Source organism: Syngnathus scovelli, chromosome 2 (assembly GCF_024217435.2).
Source record: "Syngnathus scovelli strain Florida chromosome 2, RoL_Ssco_1.2, whole genome shotgun sequence".
Classification (NCBI taxonomy): Eukaryota; Metazoa; Chordata; class Actinopteri; order Syngnathiformes; family Syngnathidae; genus Syngnathus; species Syngnathus scovelli.
The window spans coordinates 9,198,938-9,219,329 of record NC_090848.1 but is presented as its reverse complement, the minus strand read 5'-3'; the positions used below and the strand labels follow the sequence as shown (position 1 = coordinate 9,219,329).

The window sequence follows — 20,392 nt, the reverse complement described above, 5'->3', positions numbered from 1 at the left end:
AGCGGGGCTTTGTGTCGACGCTTTTCCACCGTGTGATCTCCGCCGAGGCCTGTCGGATGATGAGCTGTAAATCAAACCTCGCAGACTTGTAAGAGGTGCAAATGAGTTGTACGCCAGCCAGCACATGTTGATGTCAGCGCGCCGCAGAGACGCACGTAGCCGCCATAATTAACGACCGATTGTACTTTTTGCTGAGCTCCGTACGAGGGCAACTGCCCCAATGTGCCATGTTGTGTGCATTTCATGTTTAAGTGCGGCGTGGGCGTCACGTGCATGCGAAGGAATGCGGGCGGCTTTGTGTTTTTTTTACGACATGCCAACAGCCTGTGCTGGTTATGCGGCCAAGGTAAGAGCCGGGTGGCCTCACAGACTGCTGTAATGTAACCACCAAAACATTACAATTATTTCCGGTCTTGTAGTGGCTGTCAAAAAAAAATCGTGGTTGTGTTTTGGCACCACATTAAAAGACAAGACCCTCAGCCTGCACTCAGTGAACAACTCAATTTTGTACCAAGCCATACTGTCACTCTCGGAGGCGTCAGATTATCAGAATGCCAAAGCGTATCTTGCCCTCTCACCGACACAAGAGCTGTTTTCATTCTCGCTCACCAAGCTAATAACATAGAGGTGTCCCGGCGACCGCAGCTCAGGCAAGGGTCATTTGAGAAAACATTACAATGGCAAGATCATGGATTTTTCGCCCGTCTGAGATTCTGAGATGCTATCTTTCAGAGATAGCCTTCCATCCCGCCGTGAGGGAAGGTGAAGGCGAGGGCTCAAATGATGTGTGAGAGCGAGAACAGCAGAAATGGCGACAGAGGAAATGGCAGCCGCACACAAACATGAAAGGAAAGAAGGCCTGGCATTAATTCCCCACGCGGAGGCTCGCTCGGCGCACTCACCACCGTCAGCATTTGCGGCGCTCTCGACATCGTGTTCCCTAAATTGCCTTCGCACTCATGCACCTATCTGCTGCGCTCTCCACCAGCGCCTGGCTGTCTCTTGTGGGAGGTGAAGGGGGCTCTTAAGCTGCTCTTTATTTGCATGTTCTCTAGAGGAGTCGAGGATGAAAAGGCTCAGACGCTTAAGAGTCGGATTTGTATGCGAGTGTGCACATGTGTATACCTTAATGCCGGGTCCTTTCAATTGACTCTCGGTGTTCAACACTTAGACCAGAAACTCGGTCCTCAACGTCAGCATCACGCTCCACCTGCATCCTCCTTCCTTGTAATTTGTCTGTGCTCATCTTGTCCACGGTACCAAGCTTTAATTTGTCTCTTTCAGATCTTCCCACTGAGGGGTCCAGTGGACGGAGGCACCCGCCTAACGGTGCAGGGAAAGAACTTGGGCCGCAGGGCTGAAGCAGTCAAAGTATCCATCGGAGAGGTTCCGTGTGCGCTCCTGCCCGAGCTCTACACTGTCTCCGTTGAGTAAGTATTGCGTAATCCGCGAATGCAATCCCCAAACTATTACTATTGTTTATACGGCTCTTGTTGTGCCCATTGTTTTGCTCTCCGTCTGGGATCTGTTTGAGGTTGCTCGTGTGGGATTCAGTTGGATTTGTGGTGCTTCTTGACCTGCTCTCTGTGTCAAGTCCCCCCGAGTTAACTTCTGTTGTGAATCAGCGCTAGATAAATACAACTGGCTTGATTTAAAGAACAATACCAAATTTTTTTGTGCCTTCTGCACGCACATGATCAATCAGTGCAATCCGGGCCAGATACGGTTTGCCACATCATTTTATGTGGCCCACAAAGACAAATTGTGCATGGATTTTATGTGTCAATACTTAAATAACAAACGGTCACTTTTTTAAAAAAATGCTAACAATTTTTATTACCATTCATCTTTTTAGAATATTTGAACATTTTTTACTAGTCTGTGATTTTAAAACTAGTTTTCATCAGTTTGTTATGTAGCAAATAATGTATAGTCATAAGTCATAATGGCCCTCAGAAAGAGACTATGGCCCGCGACAAAAATCAGTTTGACACCCCTGGTTTAAACGCACGCGCGATAATCATGTTCAATAGCTTGTTGTCACGGTACCCCGCCACGCTGTCTGGCAGGTCAGTGCTCAGGCACAGTGATGTGAGTGTGGCTGAGATGTCTAATGCCAAAGTGCTGACATCTCAGCTCTGAGCAATGAATGTCACCTGGAGGGGGGAAAAGAAAAGAAAGACAAAGGAGAAGCGAGAAGGCTGAGGTCTGACACAACAGTGAACTCCAGTGGCCTCATTAATTTCAGCCAACAGAAGAAACCGCACTGCTAGCCACACTTATTGATTTGGTGAACCAAGAGCAAATCAGAGCTGCATTATGATAAAATGCTTCCTTAGCAAGTGTAGCATAGATCTAGTGGAAGTTCCTTTTGACAGAGCAAAAATGGCTTGTTTCGTGCAAAAATGAGCTCTAAGCCATATTTGTTTGTTTCTAACCCAACATTGGCCTGAAAAACGGCAATTTGAAATGTCCCCTTTTTTTTTCGTGCAAATAATTTCGAGCACATTTGAAACTGAGTCACAATATTGGTTATTTTGTTGTTTCAAATCATACGATCAATTACAAATTTCTGAGTGCAATTTTCACAGTACATATTCAAATCTTGACAAAAAAAATGCATCAAGCTAAATGACACACCATATTCACAGTAAGGATGAAATAGAAACGTCCTTTTTTTTCACTCCCTCAGTATAGAGATTTTATCGACATATGCACTTCCATTCAAAAGTATAAAGGTCATATGAAATGTCCACATTTATTTTAAAAAGGTACTTTTTCAATTAAGATAACGTTAAATGAATCTCCGGCCACAGGCAGCCAATCGACAGCCGGCAGGCCACGTGTACCAAATCTTAAGTGATGTGCGTGCATCTTAGCATCAAAGGATGCCGGCGTATTTGTGTTTTCGTACATCAGGTTATCACCCGTTCACAACTATTTGTATGCGGCGCGCTTCTGAAATGACTCCATAGCTGAGGGATTATCGCCACGTAACCATGGAGACAGCGGGGTCGGGCGTCATAACAGAGCTGGATGGAAGTCAGCAACTTTGCAAATACATTCAAAGTTCCCGGAGCAGCTCAAATGGAAGCCTTTATCTGGTCTCGCTCCGCTGAAGCCCGTCATTGCATTAAAAGCAGGTGTGCGTGTGACCCACGACTCCAACCTGCCGGGACGTCCGCCCCCCGACCCCATTGCGCAAAACGTGGTGAACCCCGTTTCACTTCTCTTGTTTTTCATTGGCTGTTTGTTATGATAGCAAAGTACGTCTATCCTCCGCAAATCACAACATGTCAGCGCATCCAACGTCGTCAGCACATGGCGCCCACTGGCTGCTTGATGTAATTGGATGTGATCCTGTGTCATCGCCTTCATTTCAAGTCATTACATTCATCTCCAACCGTCAAGCGTGAAATTACGTGACCAAGTCTTTTTTTTTTTTTAGCTGCCCGTCATAAAATTTCTGCGAGCAAGCTGTTCAGATTTTGGTCCTATTGTGACGCCATTTCCATAACAGATGACAAACATCTACTCTTTTCAAGCACTAGCGTGTCGAAACCAAAAGAAGCAGAGCTGCAATGTTGTCGGATGCGCATATTTGCACTAAGTGCACGCTCAGCAAAGCCTTCAACACAGAGGTACATTGAACTTCGAAGACTGCCGAGAACTCCGACATACAATTTTATTGAGTTACGGGGCTTCTGCTTGCTCCATGTTATTATCCAAAATTTCAATCACGAGCAGTTAGGGACAAATCCCAACATACTGAATCGAAATCAAATCAAATTGTGAGGTTCTGCCCTCATCATGCGCGTGTGTGGAGAAGTGAGAGCAAAAAGACCCGATTGTTGATGAGTCTCACCATCCACTCCAGGGAAATGACAAGCGACGTCCTTTCATCTCGAGCCAATAAATTTGGAGTAGCGGGCTGGTGCAAGAATCTGGCTCCAGGGTCAGACCAGCCTGGTCCCGTCCATTTCTATTTGGAGTGTATCACATTCATATTTTTTAAGGCCACCGGCCAACGTTTATTTGATCGGAGCTTCTACACGCTGATTGGTCTGTTTTTTTTCCCTTCGTCAAGTTGTACGGGGAAAAGGCTGCACTGGATGAATGCGGCTTGTGTATACGTCCCATTCATCATGTTTCTGTCAGGACATGAAATGGTGCGGCAGCCCGTGACAGCCCGTCTAATTTGAATATGAGATCATTACACACTTTTGAAATGATGCTCTTGTAATTAATAAGTGCATCAACTGATGGCTGTCAGTGCAGGTTGGCTACCGTCAGCAAATCTGTTGACTTATTTATGCGAGCGTGTGTGTTTTTCTCATGCTTCTTAGGTTCTGGTTTGGGGGGCGTTCAAGACAATTCCATTTTTATTATTTTTCTTGGGAAAAAACGTAAGGTTTGACAATCAAAACGCGTCAAATGATGCCAAGATGGACAAAAGAATGGACAAAATTTGTACACACAGCAGAAACAAGAGCACCCGAGAGAGTGAGAACCTCCGCCAAGAGCCAACAAAAAATGAGTTGCTCACATGCCGTTTGACTCAGACTGTGCTCCAGATCACAAAGCAAAACCCATAAAAGCTCTTTGAGGTGGTGAGCCAGCATGGTGTCTTGTCGGGTCCAACATCAGTGAACCCGGGGGGAATCATAACTTGCCTTTTTGGTGTTGAAGGCCCGAGACTGTGCAATTTGCTGTGCCTGACGCCCCGTGGCCCCACCCCCCGTCCCCCGCTTGAGTTGAAATCTCACTTTTAAAAACACATTCATTCACTTTGTTGCTCGCAGACTAAAATGTACAGTCCACTGCAAAAAGTATTGGAATAGCAATTCCTTTGTTTTTGCCATATGTTGATGACGTTTGGTTTTCAGATTTAAAAAAATGAATAGAAGACAGATTGATTGCCTAAACATTACATGGTGTTTGAATTTGACTGCATTTACTGTTGAGCAAACACGAAAACCAGAGCGCTGTCTTTCGATCAATCAGAGTTATTGCACAAACAATCCAACAATTTGGAATGTCACGAAAAAGAACTCAATGAGCACCAGACATCAAACGGATGATGACAAAAACATTGTGAGAGTTGTGAGGAAACACCCAAAGACAAAAGTCGATGACATCATCTTGTTTGGTAGCAGCAGAAAGAATTTTCAAGTCTACCAAATCATTTTGTTTGACAAATTACAGAAAAATGCATCCAAACTAATTGGGATTGTGTAACAGGATAATCACGCCAAAACACAACAAAGGATTTCAACTGTGGAAGCTCTTTGACTACTTTTGAAATCATTTCAGATGAGGTGGAAAAGCAAGAGTATATTATTGTCAAGTCAACCTCAAGCGAGCACGTCGCCCGCGTGTCTTGTCGCACCTCTCCCACACGCGGAGCAGCTCCGCCACATACTCTATGTACTGTAAATTCCTCTGTCAATCATGCACTTACTCGCGTAGCACCAAGGAGCTGACTAAATGAAATTCTCAGAGCCTGAATTACCCAAAAACTTGAATGATTACTCAAGCAAACAGATGTGCAAGCTGATCTGGTAAGTGGGGCACGCGTGGTTGCGCCTGCAAAAGTGCCACACAGTCCATTTTGCATGTTCTGGGAGCGGCGGATACAAATAGACTGATTTAACACGCGCGTGTGATTCATCAACCCGGAGACGAATTGCTGGAGCAGATTTTCAGGCTTGAAATAGCGCCATTGCACGGCAGGTGCAAACCGTGACTGTTTACTGTAGCCAGAAGGCGAAGGAAGGCGCTAAAGGTTCCTCGTGAGCCCCTACACTTGGGCGCTGTGAATATTAGATGCCCCCGACGACACGCACGACGGCTAAATGACAGCTGGCGAGCGAAGCCTCCCGTGTGGCCTGACACATCTGGTCCGAGGTGCTGTGAACTTTAGCTCTGGTAATATCGTAGGGCTTATTGGATTCCACATGCAAATGCAATATGCTTTGATGAATGAGTTCATAACCCCCCCCTCGCCCCCAGCTTCCTGTTTTGTGTATTGTTCTCTTTCTTTTGAATGAACATTATTAAATTGGCTAAATTGTTGCGTGCTCTCATCTCGCGATGTGCCCAGGCTGGTGTGTGTCACCGGGAGGTCTCCGCTGGACGGGACGGATATCGTCCAAGTGGACGTGGATCAGAGCGGGACGGGGAAGTCGAAGGAGGCCTTCTCGTACTTGGTGAGTCTTGCGAACTTCCTTCCGCATTCTTTTCTTCTCTCTCGTTCCCCCGCTACCCACCGAGAGAGTCCTCCCCGGCGAGCCAGCTGAGTGTTAACAGATGCGCTTTATGGCTGGGAAGAATGCGAGGCTGTGGGAATCTTCAGACGTTTATCGGAGCAGCAACCCAGCGCCATTGTCATTTTGCACCGGCTGCCAGTAAAAACAAATAATGTCCGCCGGCGGTTGTGTTAATTGACCTCGGCCCAGATGACGGAAAGAGCCATAAAAGCAGCTTGTGTCATCTTATTTACAGGCAAAGAGGTATTAGCATTCAGTCAGGCTGAAGCAGATGATAAACTACTCCTTGCCCGTGAGATAAATCAGCCCCCCGATCTTGAGACTTCACTTGATATGTAAGGACAAAGGAAATCCAAGACGGCAGGCACAGCTCTGGATAAGCATTTTGGCCTCCCTGCTCACTCCAAAAGCAATTGACCGCAGGCGCTAAAAGAGTGGCAGAAAGGGAAACTCCTTTTGGAGACAGGATATTTGTCTCTATCTCTTTCGTCAAACCTCAGGAAGGAAACATCTGCCTCCTTGCACCCGCTCACAATAGGTCTCTCCTCGGCGGACAGGCTGAGGAAGTGAATCTTGTCAGCCAGGATGAGAGCTTTCACCCAGAGGCGAGGTTCACCGAGGGGTAGAGGCTTCGGACCGAGCGGGAATGCTGATGCAATGTTGGATATTCATCTTCAGTCTACCCACACCTTGCGTGTGTGCGTGCGTGCGTGTGTGTGTGCGAACAGTAGCAAGCTTCACTTTTCTGCCATCTTCACACTGGCTTTCACCGAGCTGCTGCTACAGTCAGCAGCTGTCTCGGTCAATGTGAGAAGACGAGATATTTAAAACCCCGAGCTTGAGGAAATGTTGCATTTTTTTGTCAGCATCAGGAAGCAACGCACACATTGAAAGATGTTCTGCCTTTTCAAGCTTGAGGAAAAGATCATGCTGGGTGGCCAAAAAGCAGATTTAGGACTTAAACCTGACTGCACACGAAGCACATTTACATGCCCTAATGAAACTAACTTGTAGGCTGGAAAACTTTGTCTTGTTGTGAATGGATTCTGTCATTCGGCCATTTTATATTTCCAACTGGCAGTCTGTTTTCCCTTTGCTGATTCCACCTAACGTCTGTTTATTAACAATTGACATGGTCTGTCAAAGCTGAGAGCACATTTGCGGCTTAGTCTGTAAGGATTTGGACTTTAGTACTTGGCCTGAGGACAGAAAGGTGTCAGGTTTGACAACCACCACGGACCAGAGAGTGCCGAGGTCCCCTCGAGCAAGGCCCCATAAATGTCATTTCCCCCCCAGAGACAAATACATGTTCTCCTTCTTGTTCTTTGCGATCAGGTCCCAAAGATGGTCTCCATGGAGCCCAAGAAAGGCTCACGTTCCGGAGGAACCCGAGTGACCATCAGCGGCGAGCATCTGGGAATTGGTTCTCAGGTCCGAGTCATGGTCAACAACACGCTGGAATGCATTATCGCCGAGTGAGTGATCGTTCTGCAGTCGGCAATAAACGCTTCGGTCCTCTCTGGCGTGTCATTAATAAAAGATACAAATCCCGACGTGTCTTTCCACACGATAAATTAAAACTTCATACAACGCCGCTTGCGATGGATAAATGTGATGAATTAAAGACGCCACTTTTCCCGTCCGTCTTTTAGGCAAACGGACGACAGCATTCAGTGCACCATGCCTCCGGCCCCGCAGGCGAGCAGCGAGTCCGTGCCAGTGTGTGTGGAGTTTGAAAACGTGGTGTGTCAGAGTGAGCAACTGAGCACTACGTACACGTACGAAAAGAACCCCACCATCAGCTTCATCAAGCCGGACAAGAGCTTCCTCAGGTGGCTCAACGATCACATCACGCTTTTTTGTTAACTTTCTGCCGTACACCGGGATACGACTTTCTTGGGTGTGTCTGTGTTGCAGCGGCGGAAGGATCATCACAGTGGCGGGCCATGGCTTTGACCTGGTGCAGAGTGCCACCATGCAGGTGGCGGAAATTGGACAAACTGTGAGTCACCACACGCGCATGCTTACAATCGAAGCCATACGTGTCACATGTATGAGGGGCCATTTGGGCCATCATTTAGGATTAGCCCTCACATTTACTTCTGAAAAGCCCTGAAATACACCCACACACAATTCTGAAAGGCTCACAAAGGCTCTTAGAAATTTAAGCTTCAGCCCCAAAGGCATGTTAATTCGGCAACTTGGCACTTTAGCGGTCGTCTCACTTCATTACTTTGGCTGGACGGTAAAGTTAGTTGTCAGTTGCACACGTTCACACGGCTTCTAACTCCAAATCTACATATTCTTCGGATAAAATGCAACTTTCAAAATAAAAGCGCCCCTATTAACTCAATGAGCAAAATCTTTATTGGAAGACAAGAATCAACTATATAGCCATCCATCCATCCATCCATCCATCCATCCATCCATCCATCCATCCATCCATCCATCCATCCATCCATCCATCCATCCATCCATCCATCCATCCATCCATCCATCCATCCATCCATCCATCCATCCATCCATCCATCCATCCATCCATCCATCCATCCATCCATCCATCCATCCATCCATCCATCCATCCATCCATCCATCCATCCATCCATCCATCCATCCATCCATCCATCCATCCATTATTACTATTCAATATGAATAGCTAGCTTGATAGATGGTGTTTGACTGTAAGCACATGTCAATTCCTGTTCCGTTCTGTTTTCAGCTCTGCACAGTTGTTTCGTCCTCTATGATCACATGTCCGTCGCCACCCTCCAGTCAGTCCCAGCCGAGTTCGGTGCAGTTCTATTTGAATGGAGTCCTCTACACGGGGGACCGCCCCTCTCCTTCTGATAATGAGGCCAGTGAGGAGGAGGAGGGGGAGGAAGAGGAGGATGAAGATGAGCTGCATAAAGGTCACTTCCTGTTGGAATACGTCGAGGACCCTCAGTTTTTCACAGCCAACAAAGAAAAGTTGATTAAACATCACCCAGGAGAGCAGCTGACACTCATCATCAATGTGAGTCACATTAAGCCCTCATTGAATACAAATTGGTGATGATTCGCGGTATCTTCATGAAGCTGATAAAGGCACAACCTTAAACCTGTATTTTGGAACGTGTTACTGTGAACAGGATCGTGTTTCATATTTCACACCCAATATCAGGCACGGAAAAAAATCCTAATGATAATTTAACCGGTATAATTCAATGAAACATACCGGCCCTCATTAAACGTTGCCTTTATTTAATAATATATTCATTCACAAATTGAAACTTTTGCATATAATTTGCAAGAGAGCCCAATATTCGATGATTTTGGATGTGACACGTAGCCTTAGGGCCTTACACGTCGCAGTTTCTCTCCCTGTGGTCAGGAAGTAGAAAAGACAAGATCTAAAGCGCTACAGCACTTTAGTTTAATCCTTGTAACCACAAAGTGTGATTATGAATGGGGAAGAAAGATAACTACTTTGGACAGTTCGGATCCACAGTCAAACATTGGCAAATACCTTTTTAAGATTTAATAACAGAAATATTGGCTTTGGGATACAAAGTGGATGTCAGACAATGAAAGACTATCATGATAAGATTAACATAGTATATAGTTTCAAAATGATATCAAAGCCATCATTTCATTCTGCCGGAAATTGTATTAGTGCGTGCCTGTTTTCTATTGAGCTCTGTTTCGCAAACATTTTGCTCATTGTGGTTTGCCCAGAGAGAGAGAGCGAGAGTGAGCGAGCAAAGTGAATCCTGGCGACCACATTCGAACATGTGTCAAATAAGAACAGCGGTTTCTTCTGACCAATGCATGCCATGTGTTCCAGATATTCATAACTGTATGGAATTTTAACCTGATGATGCTAATTGCAATCCGTCAGCACGTGACGCGAGCTAATCTCCTACACTACACACATTCAAAAATTTTCTACATCTGTGATTTTATTCTGACTATTTGTCAAGCGAGAACAGCGAGTGATGATAAACATGCAATCATGAGAGTGAGCGAGTGGCTTGTTTATAGTTTTGTGTGCAAAGGAAGCTGAGCGGTAAACTGAAGCGCTTCCACTGCGGGGCTCCGCTTGCATATTCACACGGACCACGGGCGCTGAGAACACATTAAAGGCTGCGTCCCGGGAGAGGCGCTGGCTTCTCGCGTGGGCTCCCGAGCACCTGTGCTGTCGGCACTCGTCAAGCACCCGTCTGCACGGATCCATCCAGCCGGCCAGAGGGCTTCCCGCTTCAACGCCGCGTGACGCCGTGTGACACGACATGCTAACGGCGCAATCCGAGGCCCACCCTGGCGTGCCGCTTCCCCTTTACGTTAACCAGACAGAGTGTGCGTCAATGACTTGTGTTGTTTCCTGATTTATTTTAAGACTTGAAATTCGACTTGACCTGAAGGCAGAAAAGAAGGAAAGACAGTCTTTCTTTATTAGGAGCGAGAGGTGAAAATAAGGAGCTGAGCTGAAATGTGGCTGCTTTGGTTTGAGGGTTTTATTTTTGCCAGTGTTAGTGTTGCCTATGGGCTTGTATACATTTTACAAAATGCTGAAACATTTTTTCGCGATAGCGTGATGGTTTTCGTGTCAGCATGTGTGTGTGTGTGTGTGTGTTCGGAATGATTTGTTGACAGAGACCTGGGAGGTGGCATCCTGCAATGGCGACAGGAGAGGGCCTTGAGGGTGCAATCAAAGCAAGGAAGCACACTAGAATAAACACACACACACACACACACTTCCTCACTTTTGGGAAGGAAAAAAAACAGTGCGGATTGCACTTCCATCCAAATTGGCTCTCACTTTCCTTATTTTGGCCTTGTTCCCTGTTGGTAATACTATCGTTACGGTCGCCAAGTTAATTGAGAAGAATTGTGGAATGAAAAGAGGAGCGTCGAAACACGAAAAGTAACACAATCAAAGCCCCACAGTTGACGCTTGGCTGCAGGAAAAGCAAATGGTGATGTTTAATCGGGCTTTCCCGTCATGATCAAGTCATTTTACCTTCATTTGACCGATGAAACAAAAAGCCATCTGCAGTCTGTTCATGCAAGTCATCGTGACTGTGAAGGCAGAAAAAAAAAAAAAAAACATTATCTGAGCATCGGCTTTCGATCAGTCAACATGTGCTTCCTGTTATGGCTTTAATGTTGCAATTTTGGCTTGCTTTGCTTGTGTTTCTTGTCTTGTCTCATGACTGGACTAATATTTTTTGGTGGAAAGTGACACAATTATACAGTTGGGGCAACCAAGCGCAAACGTGTTCTATTCATCACCCGCACGTTAAGTCTGTAGGTGTGAACGCAAGTGTGAATGCTTGTTTGTTGCAAAAGAGAATATAGTTGTTTCATTAAACAGCGGTGATTAATTGTTATCCAGAAAAGGATAGATGTGATTTTTTTTTGTGTGGCTGTAATGCTACGTTGCTTTTTCCACCCGACATCGTCCAGCAAACGGCCTGAGCAAGTTATTTTAGGCAATCGCAGCGCCTCCGTCAGCAAATATGTTTGTCTAGGCCCGGCCATTTAAGTTAACCGGATCGTTTGTTGAACCCGAGCCCCGATTGTAAGAACGTCTTTTGGTCTCCTGTGCGTGACAGCCGTGAGACGACGGGCTCGCCGCCGCAGCAGCCTTATCTCTCGCTCTTTGAGGCTCCCTGGTGACTCTTTACTCTCAGCCACTGACAGCTGTTTGTGTTTCTTCCCATGGCAGAAAGGGCCCAGCGATCTAGAGCTGATGCCGGACGAATACTCGGTGATGATCGGCCCGTACCCGTGTAACATCAGCTTCCACAATGACCAACTGTTCCACTGCACCATCAGCGGCCTGCTGAGCTCCCGCGAGAACGAGATGCCCGTCACCGTAAGTGTGCCTGCCGCCAAACATAACACAGGGCATTTTGTCATCAGTGTCATGATCTGAATATATTGAAAGTTCTTCAACGCAAGACCGAGCAGTGGCTTTAATTTACATTTCAACAAAAATAGAAGCCGGACATGATTAATATGATCGTTGAGGGATTGGCTAATGAATTGACTTGAGATTAATGTCCTCGTTTGACCCTGAAATTGAAAATGCTGTGTCATCTCCTAGCAGTTTGTCTTTATTAGTTTTGGTGATTTGGATGTTTCCGATGTGTGTCAGGCTGCCAAGTGTCTGCTCACTACGATCTGGAGGCATGACCTCACTCACTTGTAACGTGACCCGCAATGTGTCAGCAATCACAAGACACCGCAAAGTCATTCTCCACGCTTGGCTTACGGCACCTGCCGTCTATTTGCCATTTATCTCCTTAATCCTTCATCACTTAGCCATTTTTAGCAGACGATTTGTCAGGAAGACTTCAATGAGTTCTCCTTGATGTTGGTTTTGTCAGTGTCACAATGAAGAGGTCTTCATCACGCCCGAGCCCGAGTCCTTCGCAGTCGTGATAAAAGCAGACATTCTCGTCCCAGCGTTCGTCTATTCGGCTCCATTTCTATGGGGGGAAAGTATTCATCAATATTTAAACAAGAGCCAGAATGTGAGTGGTTTGCTGAAATAGCTCCGAAACATGTCAGTCTGTCGCCAGAGTGCTGCCTGCTGCAAAAACCATTTGCCTTTTTTTTTTTTCTTCTTTTTCTTTTTTGGGCTCGGAAATAGAAATATTTGTTTTGGGCTCCGCAGGCACCACTGTGTGTTTTTACAACATTGTCTGAGAATAAACACTTGCAATTAGCAAAGCGAGGGCTTAGGTCAAACGAAGGCCACAGCATGTCTAAAGCGGCTGACATTTAACACGGACGCAATCACAGGCTGCGTGCGTGTTCTTGTCCATTGTGTACATTTTATTGGATTCCCGCCCTGACTTTTAGAATGGTCGATCTATTTTTGCACGCCTGCATTTAGTTTGGCTCTGAAGCGGGGCCGAGCCGCATGAGCTGATGAGAGGAAAGTGTGTTTCCAAACAGGACCGCCATTCCCCCTCCACTGGAATGATGCAAGAGGGTCTCTCGCGGTCGACAGAAATTCTCAGACCGCTGAAAAAATCTGTGTGGGGATGGGAGGCTTTTTCATTTTTTTATACATTTCTATGAATGTTGCGATTGGCTTAGGAGAGGGAAGGAAGTGGCGAGGGACAAGAGAGATTCTGGCTGCTGACTGGTCACAAGGCAGAAGTGGAAGTCCTTTTCTTGTCACATCTGGGTTAGGATGAGTCATGTGACTCCATGCAGGGAGGTCATTTGTCAAGTCTGCACTTGCTCATTTGTCCTACATGCACCTGTGTGTCCTATAACGACTCCATGAATCTTCGCATTGTCGGAAACGTTCTTAAAATGTGGATTCAGCATGCCTCGAAACGCACTTTGAAAAAAGGAAACTGATTTTCTGGGCTGTTGTCCAACAATGAGGGATTTGTAGAATATATATTGTTCCTTACACTCGTTCTTCAAAATGAGACTCATGACAAGTGCTAATTTATGTTTGGTTGGATCTCTTGTCACCAACACGTTTCCCCACAGCGACTGCATTTAGCAGACAAGAGGAAAAAAAAGAACATCTGCCCCTTAATTCAATGTGACACTTTGTCATATTCTCTGTTAAAACAAAATGATGCAGCAGTGGGAGCCACAATGAGAATTTGAACCAAGCAGTGATCAAACTCAGCCCCTCCAAAATGGCACCTCGGTGGTGTGAATCTCATCTGTGAAACGTAAATGGAGTTGGGCGTATCGTTGAAACAGACACGGCTCGTGGAAGGCACTTTTATGTTCCTTTGGACGTAAATCAGCCTGCTTGCCTGCAAGTCATTACCATTGTTTTTATACCTCTCATGACCTCATGACAAAAATCTGTCAGGCTTTCAAATCAGTCATTTCATATAAAACATTCTTATACACAAAGTAGATAAACAATAAGTACAGAACTTTTTTTTCACTTGTGGTCTACAGGTGCAAGTGGGCAACTTTCGGCACACCATCGCCAAGGTGCAGCTTGGCGGCAGCGAGCTGGCCATCGTGGTGTCCATCGTGGTGTGCTGCGTCCTGCTGCTCCTCTGCACCGTAGGTAGGTCGCCAGGAGGGCCAGGAGATGGAGAATCCAGATGTGACTCAGACAAACAAACGGAACCCGCTGCACAAAGGCCTCGTTGTTGCCCCGCGCTGATAGTTTCAGCAGACGGTTTGATTAACATGTTAATTGAGAAGGATGTCACTCATTTGGTAAAAAAAAGTCATTTAGGTTTGTGTAGTATTCTCCCCAGACAAGGGTCAAAACTTGTCTAATTACATAATTGCAATAATAACTCAGAAAAAGTATTGCTAATAAGAGGCAAAACAACACGCAACATAAATATGTCACAATGGCAGGAGTAACATTCCTACTCGATATTATTTCTTACATATATATTTTCTTCTTGTGTGTGTCTGTCTCCAGCCCTTGTTGTGTACTGCACAAAGAGCCGAAGGGCGGAACGCTACTGGCAGAAAACTTTACTCCAAATGGAGGAGATGGAGTCCCAGATCAGAGAGGAGATCCGTAAAGGTGTGTTTAATGCACACGCACACAAACACACACTTGTTGTTTTATCAGAACGCGTTCAGATGTCAAATGGATGTTCCGTGTCAGTTAGTGAGACCGAAATATCGAGCACCTTTGTTTGTGTTGTTTTGTGCACGTTTGCGCCGGTTCATGTTTCTCGGAGGCTTTGCTCGCTTTTCGACTGTGACAAGGTGATAGATTTGTTGACAGATTTGTGCCTAGTAAGCGTGACTCCTAAAGGAAGGCCGGCTCCTGACAAGCCATCAGTCACATGCAGTCACGGTGATTTGGCAACGTCGCCTCCGCGGGGGCAAGGCTGCGACGCGCACGCGTGTGTTTCTAGGCCATGCGAGCGGAGATCTCGTGAAGGCCGCTGCACGTCTACGAGCGGCCAGATTTATGGCTTGGAGATAAGAGGAATGGAGGGAGGAAGCCGGAGGGGTTGGAGTCAAGGCGCCCGGTCCGAGGAAAAGCAGAAGCGCGCTGGACACCAGAGTGGGGGAGAGCAGAGCAGGACGGGCCGCTTAGGATGGATTTGCGACCTAGTTGAGTGGCTACAGAGGAAGATGCAGAAAAGGGAGGAAAGCGAGATGGGAAATGGACACCTTCAAGCTGACAGGAAGGGGAGGTTGTGGGTGTGAACGGACTGCTGATTTAGAACACATTAGTGGGCTGCAAGATAGATAACGCACGAGAATGCTTTTCATCAGCTCGTCTCGTTTTGTTCACCATCACGTTTCTTGGGATTGATTCGGATTCATCCACACGAATACTCTTAAAAGAATTTCCTAAGTCATAGCTTGATTCTCCTCTGCTGCTGGCCACCTCTGCTTGAAATCAGCTACATCCAAACAGATCGTCCAGTCCCTGAATTTATATATCGATATCGGGTTCTGTTTTTAGTGTTTTCCGGGAAAAGAAATTGTAAAAATGATGTATGACAGCAGATCCAGGAAATGAACTGATGCAATCCCGTGTTAAAATCTCTTAATAACTGAAATCATGTCTGTTTGGACGGATATCACAAAGCCTAGGAGAATTTGCTGGCACACTTCTTTTTTTTTGGAGAGAGAGAAAACAAAGGGAAACAAGAGCGCTCAGCGGAGCGTAGACCCCCGCCAAGGCTGAACAAAGGTATCAGGTTGTGCTCGAGCGGGCAAGTTGTCCCTCCTGGCTTTGGGGCGAGTCGCACATCACGTCCCGTGTACCATAGAAAACACACAAATTCATAAATAGATTCCGTAATAACATGAAGATGAAAAATGGTTAAGCAAAAAAAGCTTGGTGAGTACAGAGAGATGAGACATCTTTGTCCTTTCAGGCTTTGCGGAACTACAGACGGACATGACGGACCTGACCAAGGAGCTCAATCGCAGCCAGGGCATCCCCTTCCTGGAGTACAAACAATTTGTCACCCGCACCTTCTTTCCAAAGGTGACCATTTCACTTTGTCTCCCTTATCTGATTTCTACAGACACTCTCACGGCTGTTGAGTTAATCCGCTCTCCTCCCGTTTTGGAATATGCGTCGCAACTCACAGCCTTGGGGCTTTAAACGCACAGTGGGTGATGCCTAAATTGGCACCCTGGCGAACCGTTAATGTATTCTCTATAGGTAAGCAATTTTCTGACATGTGAGCCACCCTGAAGGGGTCCGTCACTGCGTGGGTATTTTCACACAAACAACTCAGCATGTTTTATCTTGCAAGAGCAGGCGTGGACTTTCAAGGAGACAGAACAATGGCGGGCACCGAGACAAGGGAACTTTTCACTCTGATTTGTCAAATCGCACTCCGCTCACACGCCCACGCCGGCCGCTCTCCCGCTTTGCAGTGGCGGCCGTGTTGGACACTGCTGGTCTAAGTGGAATCCCAATTTATGTTTTCTGCCTTGACAGCAAATGCTGCCTTTCTCGCTTGCGTGCCTTTTGAATTTGTTAACGTTTCAAAACCACACGAAGGTTCCCTCTCAGGACGTTTGGTAGAAACCAGTTTCAAAGATCAGCTTCCACAGCTATGATTGCGCCCACTGCAAACCTCTACGAGTCCATTTACGGGCCTCTCGGCGTCCCCTTTGGTTTGGGTCTTAAAACATTCAAGACATCCCCTTTTTCTGGTTCTGAAGTTGTCCAAACACGTGTATTTCAGATGTGCTCGGATTACGAGAGGAGTTTGGTTCAGCCTGCCTACGAATACGATGCTTTGGGCCCTCGAGCTCTGCCGGAGACGCACCCGCTGCTGCAGGACTGGCAGGTAAGGGGTTAAGCCATTAGAAAGTTTGCTGGCGCACGTTTCTGCCAGAGTGCCTTGATTTGGGTCCTTACTATTCTGCGCCTTTCCAACTGGGTCACACTGAAGCATCTTAGGGCTCCGCTGTGGGCTTGTTGGTGAGTAAAAAAAAAAAAAAAAAGCGTAGCGTGCATTTTGTCATTGCGCGCCTGTGTGAGTAGTTAATGCTTCATGCGGCTCAGTACGAACTCCCTTTTAGCCCACTTTGGACATTGTCATGGAAATTGTTGTTTTGTGAAGGGGGGGTCAGACAAAAGAGGGGGAGGGCACGCGCTTTCACACCTGTCTGCCCACCGAATGCGATTGCACATTACGAGAGAAAGTAACAATCCCCAGCTAGTTTTGGAGGAAGGGGCGGAGGGGCTGTCTAACTGTGATAAAGTGCCCTCCGTCCGAGTCGTCTTCCCAGGAAGTGTTTCCAGGTCGCGGAAAATAAATCTCAGAGGTGAGCATTTATCTTAATGGGCACCTCTGTTCTCTTTCTGTCATCCTGCAAAGTGCACCGTATGGTCGCTGCTCAGTCACGCCCTTACATAGGCCAGCCAGAGCCATTAAGCGGATTCTGCATATTTGGGATGCCAGGTGCGGATGAGGGGGAAGCGCTGATGAATGGGCTGAAAGAGATAAGATGGGAGCAGCAGGCGCACACGGCCAAATAATTGTCTGCACCCCTCAGGCCAGCAGCCCGACCAGACCTAACGTAGAGGAAGGCATCACTCTGTTCGCCACGCTTCTCAATAACAAGCACTTCCTCATCACCTTCGTCCACGCCCTGGAGCAACAGAAGGACTTTGCTGTACGAGACAGGTAAGCATCTCTTTGCAATCTGCTTTGTGACCAATAGGCTTTCTGTTCATACTCTATTGAAAGTAGCTGTTTTAACAGTAAGTTAACAAATACTCATATTAACTCCCTGGACGCCGTTGATGGAGGTGAACAGCACTTTTTTTCTTACTCATCTCCCTCCTCACCTCATCTATCTTCTCAATATTTCAGGTGCAGTCTGGCATCTCTGCTCACCATCGCCCTCCACGGCAAGCTGGAGTATTACACCAGCATCATGAAAGACCTGCTGGTGGACCTCATCGACGCATCAGCCTCCAAGAACCCCAAGCTGATGCTGCGCCGCACCGAGTCTGTGGTGGAGAAAATGCTCACCAACTGGATGTCCATCTGCATGTACAGCTACCTCAAAGTGAGCATTTTTCAGAGCGTCAATTGTCGGTCTTCCGGGGTCATACGGAAAAAAGTCGGAAGGCAATTGGACGCTTCTGCGTTGTTGAAGGCATCATAAACAACCGAAAAGTGTCTATTTGCCTCAAGGTTCCCACAAACTATCATCTAACGCTGGACTCGTGTTTAATGGCTCATTCTTCAGGAAACCGTGGGCGAGCCATTTTTCCTCCTGCTGTGCGCAATCAAGCAGCAGATCAACAAGGGTTCCATAGATGCCATCACGGGGAAAGCCCGCTACACCCTTAACGAGGAGTGGCTGCTCCGTGAGAATATCGAAGCCAAGCCACAGGTGGGAGGGAGTGAGGGAGCCCCTCGTCGGCTCGCTGGTCTTGACTGACGGCGAGCTTATGAAAAGAAAACATGGTGAAATTGGAACGTTTCAAAACATAGCGCTCCGTGTTTGTTTTCGCAGAACATCAACGTGTCCTTCCAGGGCTGCGGCATGGACTCGCTATCTGTCAAGGTTATGAATATGGACACCATCTGCCAGGTGAAGGAGAAAATCATCGAAGCCTTCTATAAAAACTTGCCGTTCTCCCAGTGGCCCCGAGCGGAAGACGTGGACCTGGGTAAGAGCGCCGATTATTTTCATTCTCTCTCGCGTGGGAGATTTGACAGTCCCCTTTTCAAAAGGTCAATCCCTCTCAGGAGGCCACGGTAACCCGCGGCCGCAATAAAATAAACGACAGGATGCATCGAGGAGATTGTACGGTAATAATCACGAGAATTATTGCTTCCAAAAGCCGACGAGCTCGCGGCGCTGATATGATGAATGGCCCGAGAGTATTTCAGCGAGCCTTGACGTCCGGAGTCACGGCACGGCTGACCCCTGCCTCGGCTTTTTTTTGCCACCTCCTTCTGAATGTGTACGGAAACTCCCTGGTCTTTTTTCACCTGACTTCAAATCTGTCATCTTCTGTCCCCTCAGAGTGGTTTGACTCTGGCAGCAACAGCAAACCTCTGCAAGATCTGGACAACTCCTCAGTCATGGAGGATGGCCGCAAGAAACTCAACACCATTTTCCATTACCAGGTAAGAGCCGGCCGGCTTTATCTGTGAGTGTCCATTTCTTTTTTTGTATGTTACCTGATACAGTAAAAGTGGAATTCTATAAACGCATGTGAAGACATTAGAAGAAATGAGATCCACCCTTTTTTTTTTTTTGGTGAAAGTAACTTTGAAAATAGATTTGCTTTATGGACATGAGCAAGTACAGCGTGGTCAGACTTTAAGGGTGTCAAAATGTTTTGATGCATGTAAAAAAATCTTTGTCTCAAAGTCATTACATTGATAACTTATTTTGTTTTGCATCGAATTTCCACTGATAGATTCTAACTGTTTCAATTTTCAACTCATTTCATTTATTTATTTGTTTTCAAACTTGTGTCTACTACTTGTGTCGTCTGAAATTACAAGCTCACAAAGTTTGACCAAATGATTGATTTCTTTTTTTAAGATTGATATCTTGTTTTGACGTTCAACAGACACTTGTTTTCTCCTTTAATTGCAACACAAACACAACGAACACCCGCTAAGCATCTGCAGATGAAAACAAGCCAAGAGGAATGTCTCTGCGTATTTGCTTATGTCCACATTCATTTGTCCCCGAGTAAACAGACACTGGCCGACCCGCTTACCTTTGACCTCCTACCTGTACACGTTAAGTGCTCTGTTTAGTTTTGCTGAACCGTCAAAGCAGAAAGTCGTTGCGTGGACTCACGGTCCTGGGTCAGTGGCAAAGTCTTACGATCCCTTTGCGTGTAGGCCAGCAAACACGTCCGCCCCCCGGGGGTGCACTCGCGCTCACCTCTGACCCCGGCACCTCTGTCTGTCTTCTCGTTGTTCTTCCTCTAGATCCCAGAAGGGGCGTCGCTCGCCATGAGCCTGCAAGACAAGAAAGAGAACACCCTGGGGAGAGGTAGGTCACCTTCCAATCATGTTAAAAGTGTAACATGAAGTGGGGATGACCTATTTTAAGCCAGCCCAAAATGTCCCCCAGCCACATCTCAAGGCAATCTCGAGCTAGCCAGGAGAAAAACGCCTCTTCGGTGAAACTAGCCCCAAACACCTTGCCTGGGAAGCGAC

General features: G+C 46.6%; 1 protein-coding gene across 1 annotated transcript in view; it reads left to right on the top strand.

Moving 5' to 3' along the window:
• The window catches only part of plxnd1 (plexin D1), a 49,717-nt gene that overhangs the window by 24,636 nt on the left and 4,689 nt on the right, over positions 1-20,392 (top strand). Inside the window, exons 13-29 of the mRNA XM_049753106.2 lie at positions 1,285-1,430; positions 6,104-6,209; positions 7,605-7,744; positions 7,922-8,101; positions 8,187-8,271; positions 8,989-9,282; positions 11,977-12,126; positions 14,196-14,310; positions 14,680-14,787; positions 16,106-16,218; positions 16,931-17,035; positions 17,748-17,878; positions 18,068-18,266; positions 18,450-18,596; positions 18,720-18,876; positions 19,236-19,339; positions 20,162-20,225. Coding sequence (XP_049609063.1) covers positions 1,285-1,430; positions 6,104-6,209; positions 7,605-7,744; positions 7,922-8,101; positions 8,187-8,271; positions 8,989-9,282; positions 11,977-12,126; positions 14,196-14,310; positions 14,680-14,787; positions 16,106-16,218; positions 16,931-17,035; positions 17,748-17,878; positions 18,068-18,266; positions 18,450-18,596; positions 18,720-18,876; positions 19,236-19,339; positions 20,162-20,225 — 2,344 coding nt within the window. The remainder of the gene's footprint in view (positions 1-1,284; positions 1,431-6,103; positions 6,210-7,604; positions 7,745-7,921; positions 8,102-8,186; positions 8,272-8,988; positions 9,283-11,976; positions 12,127-14,195; positions 14,311-14,679; positions 14,788-16,105; positions 16,219-16,930; positions 17,036-17,747; positions 17,879-18,067; positions 18,267-18,449; positions 18,597-18,719; positions 18,877-19,235; positions 19,340-20,161; positions 20,226-20,392) is intronic.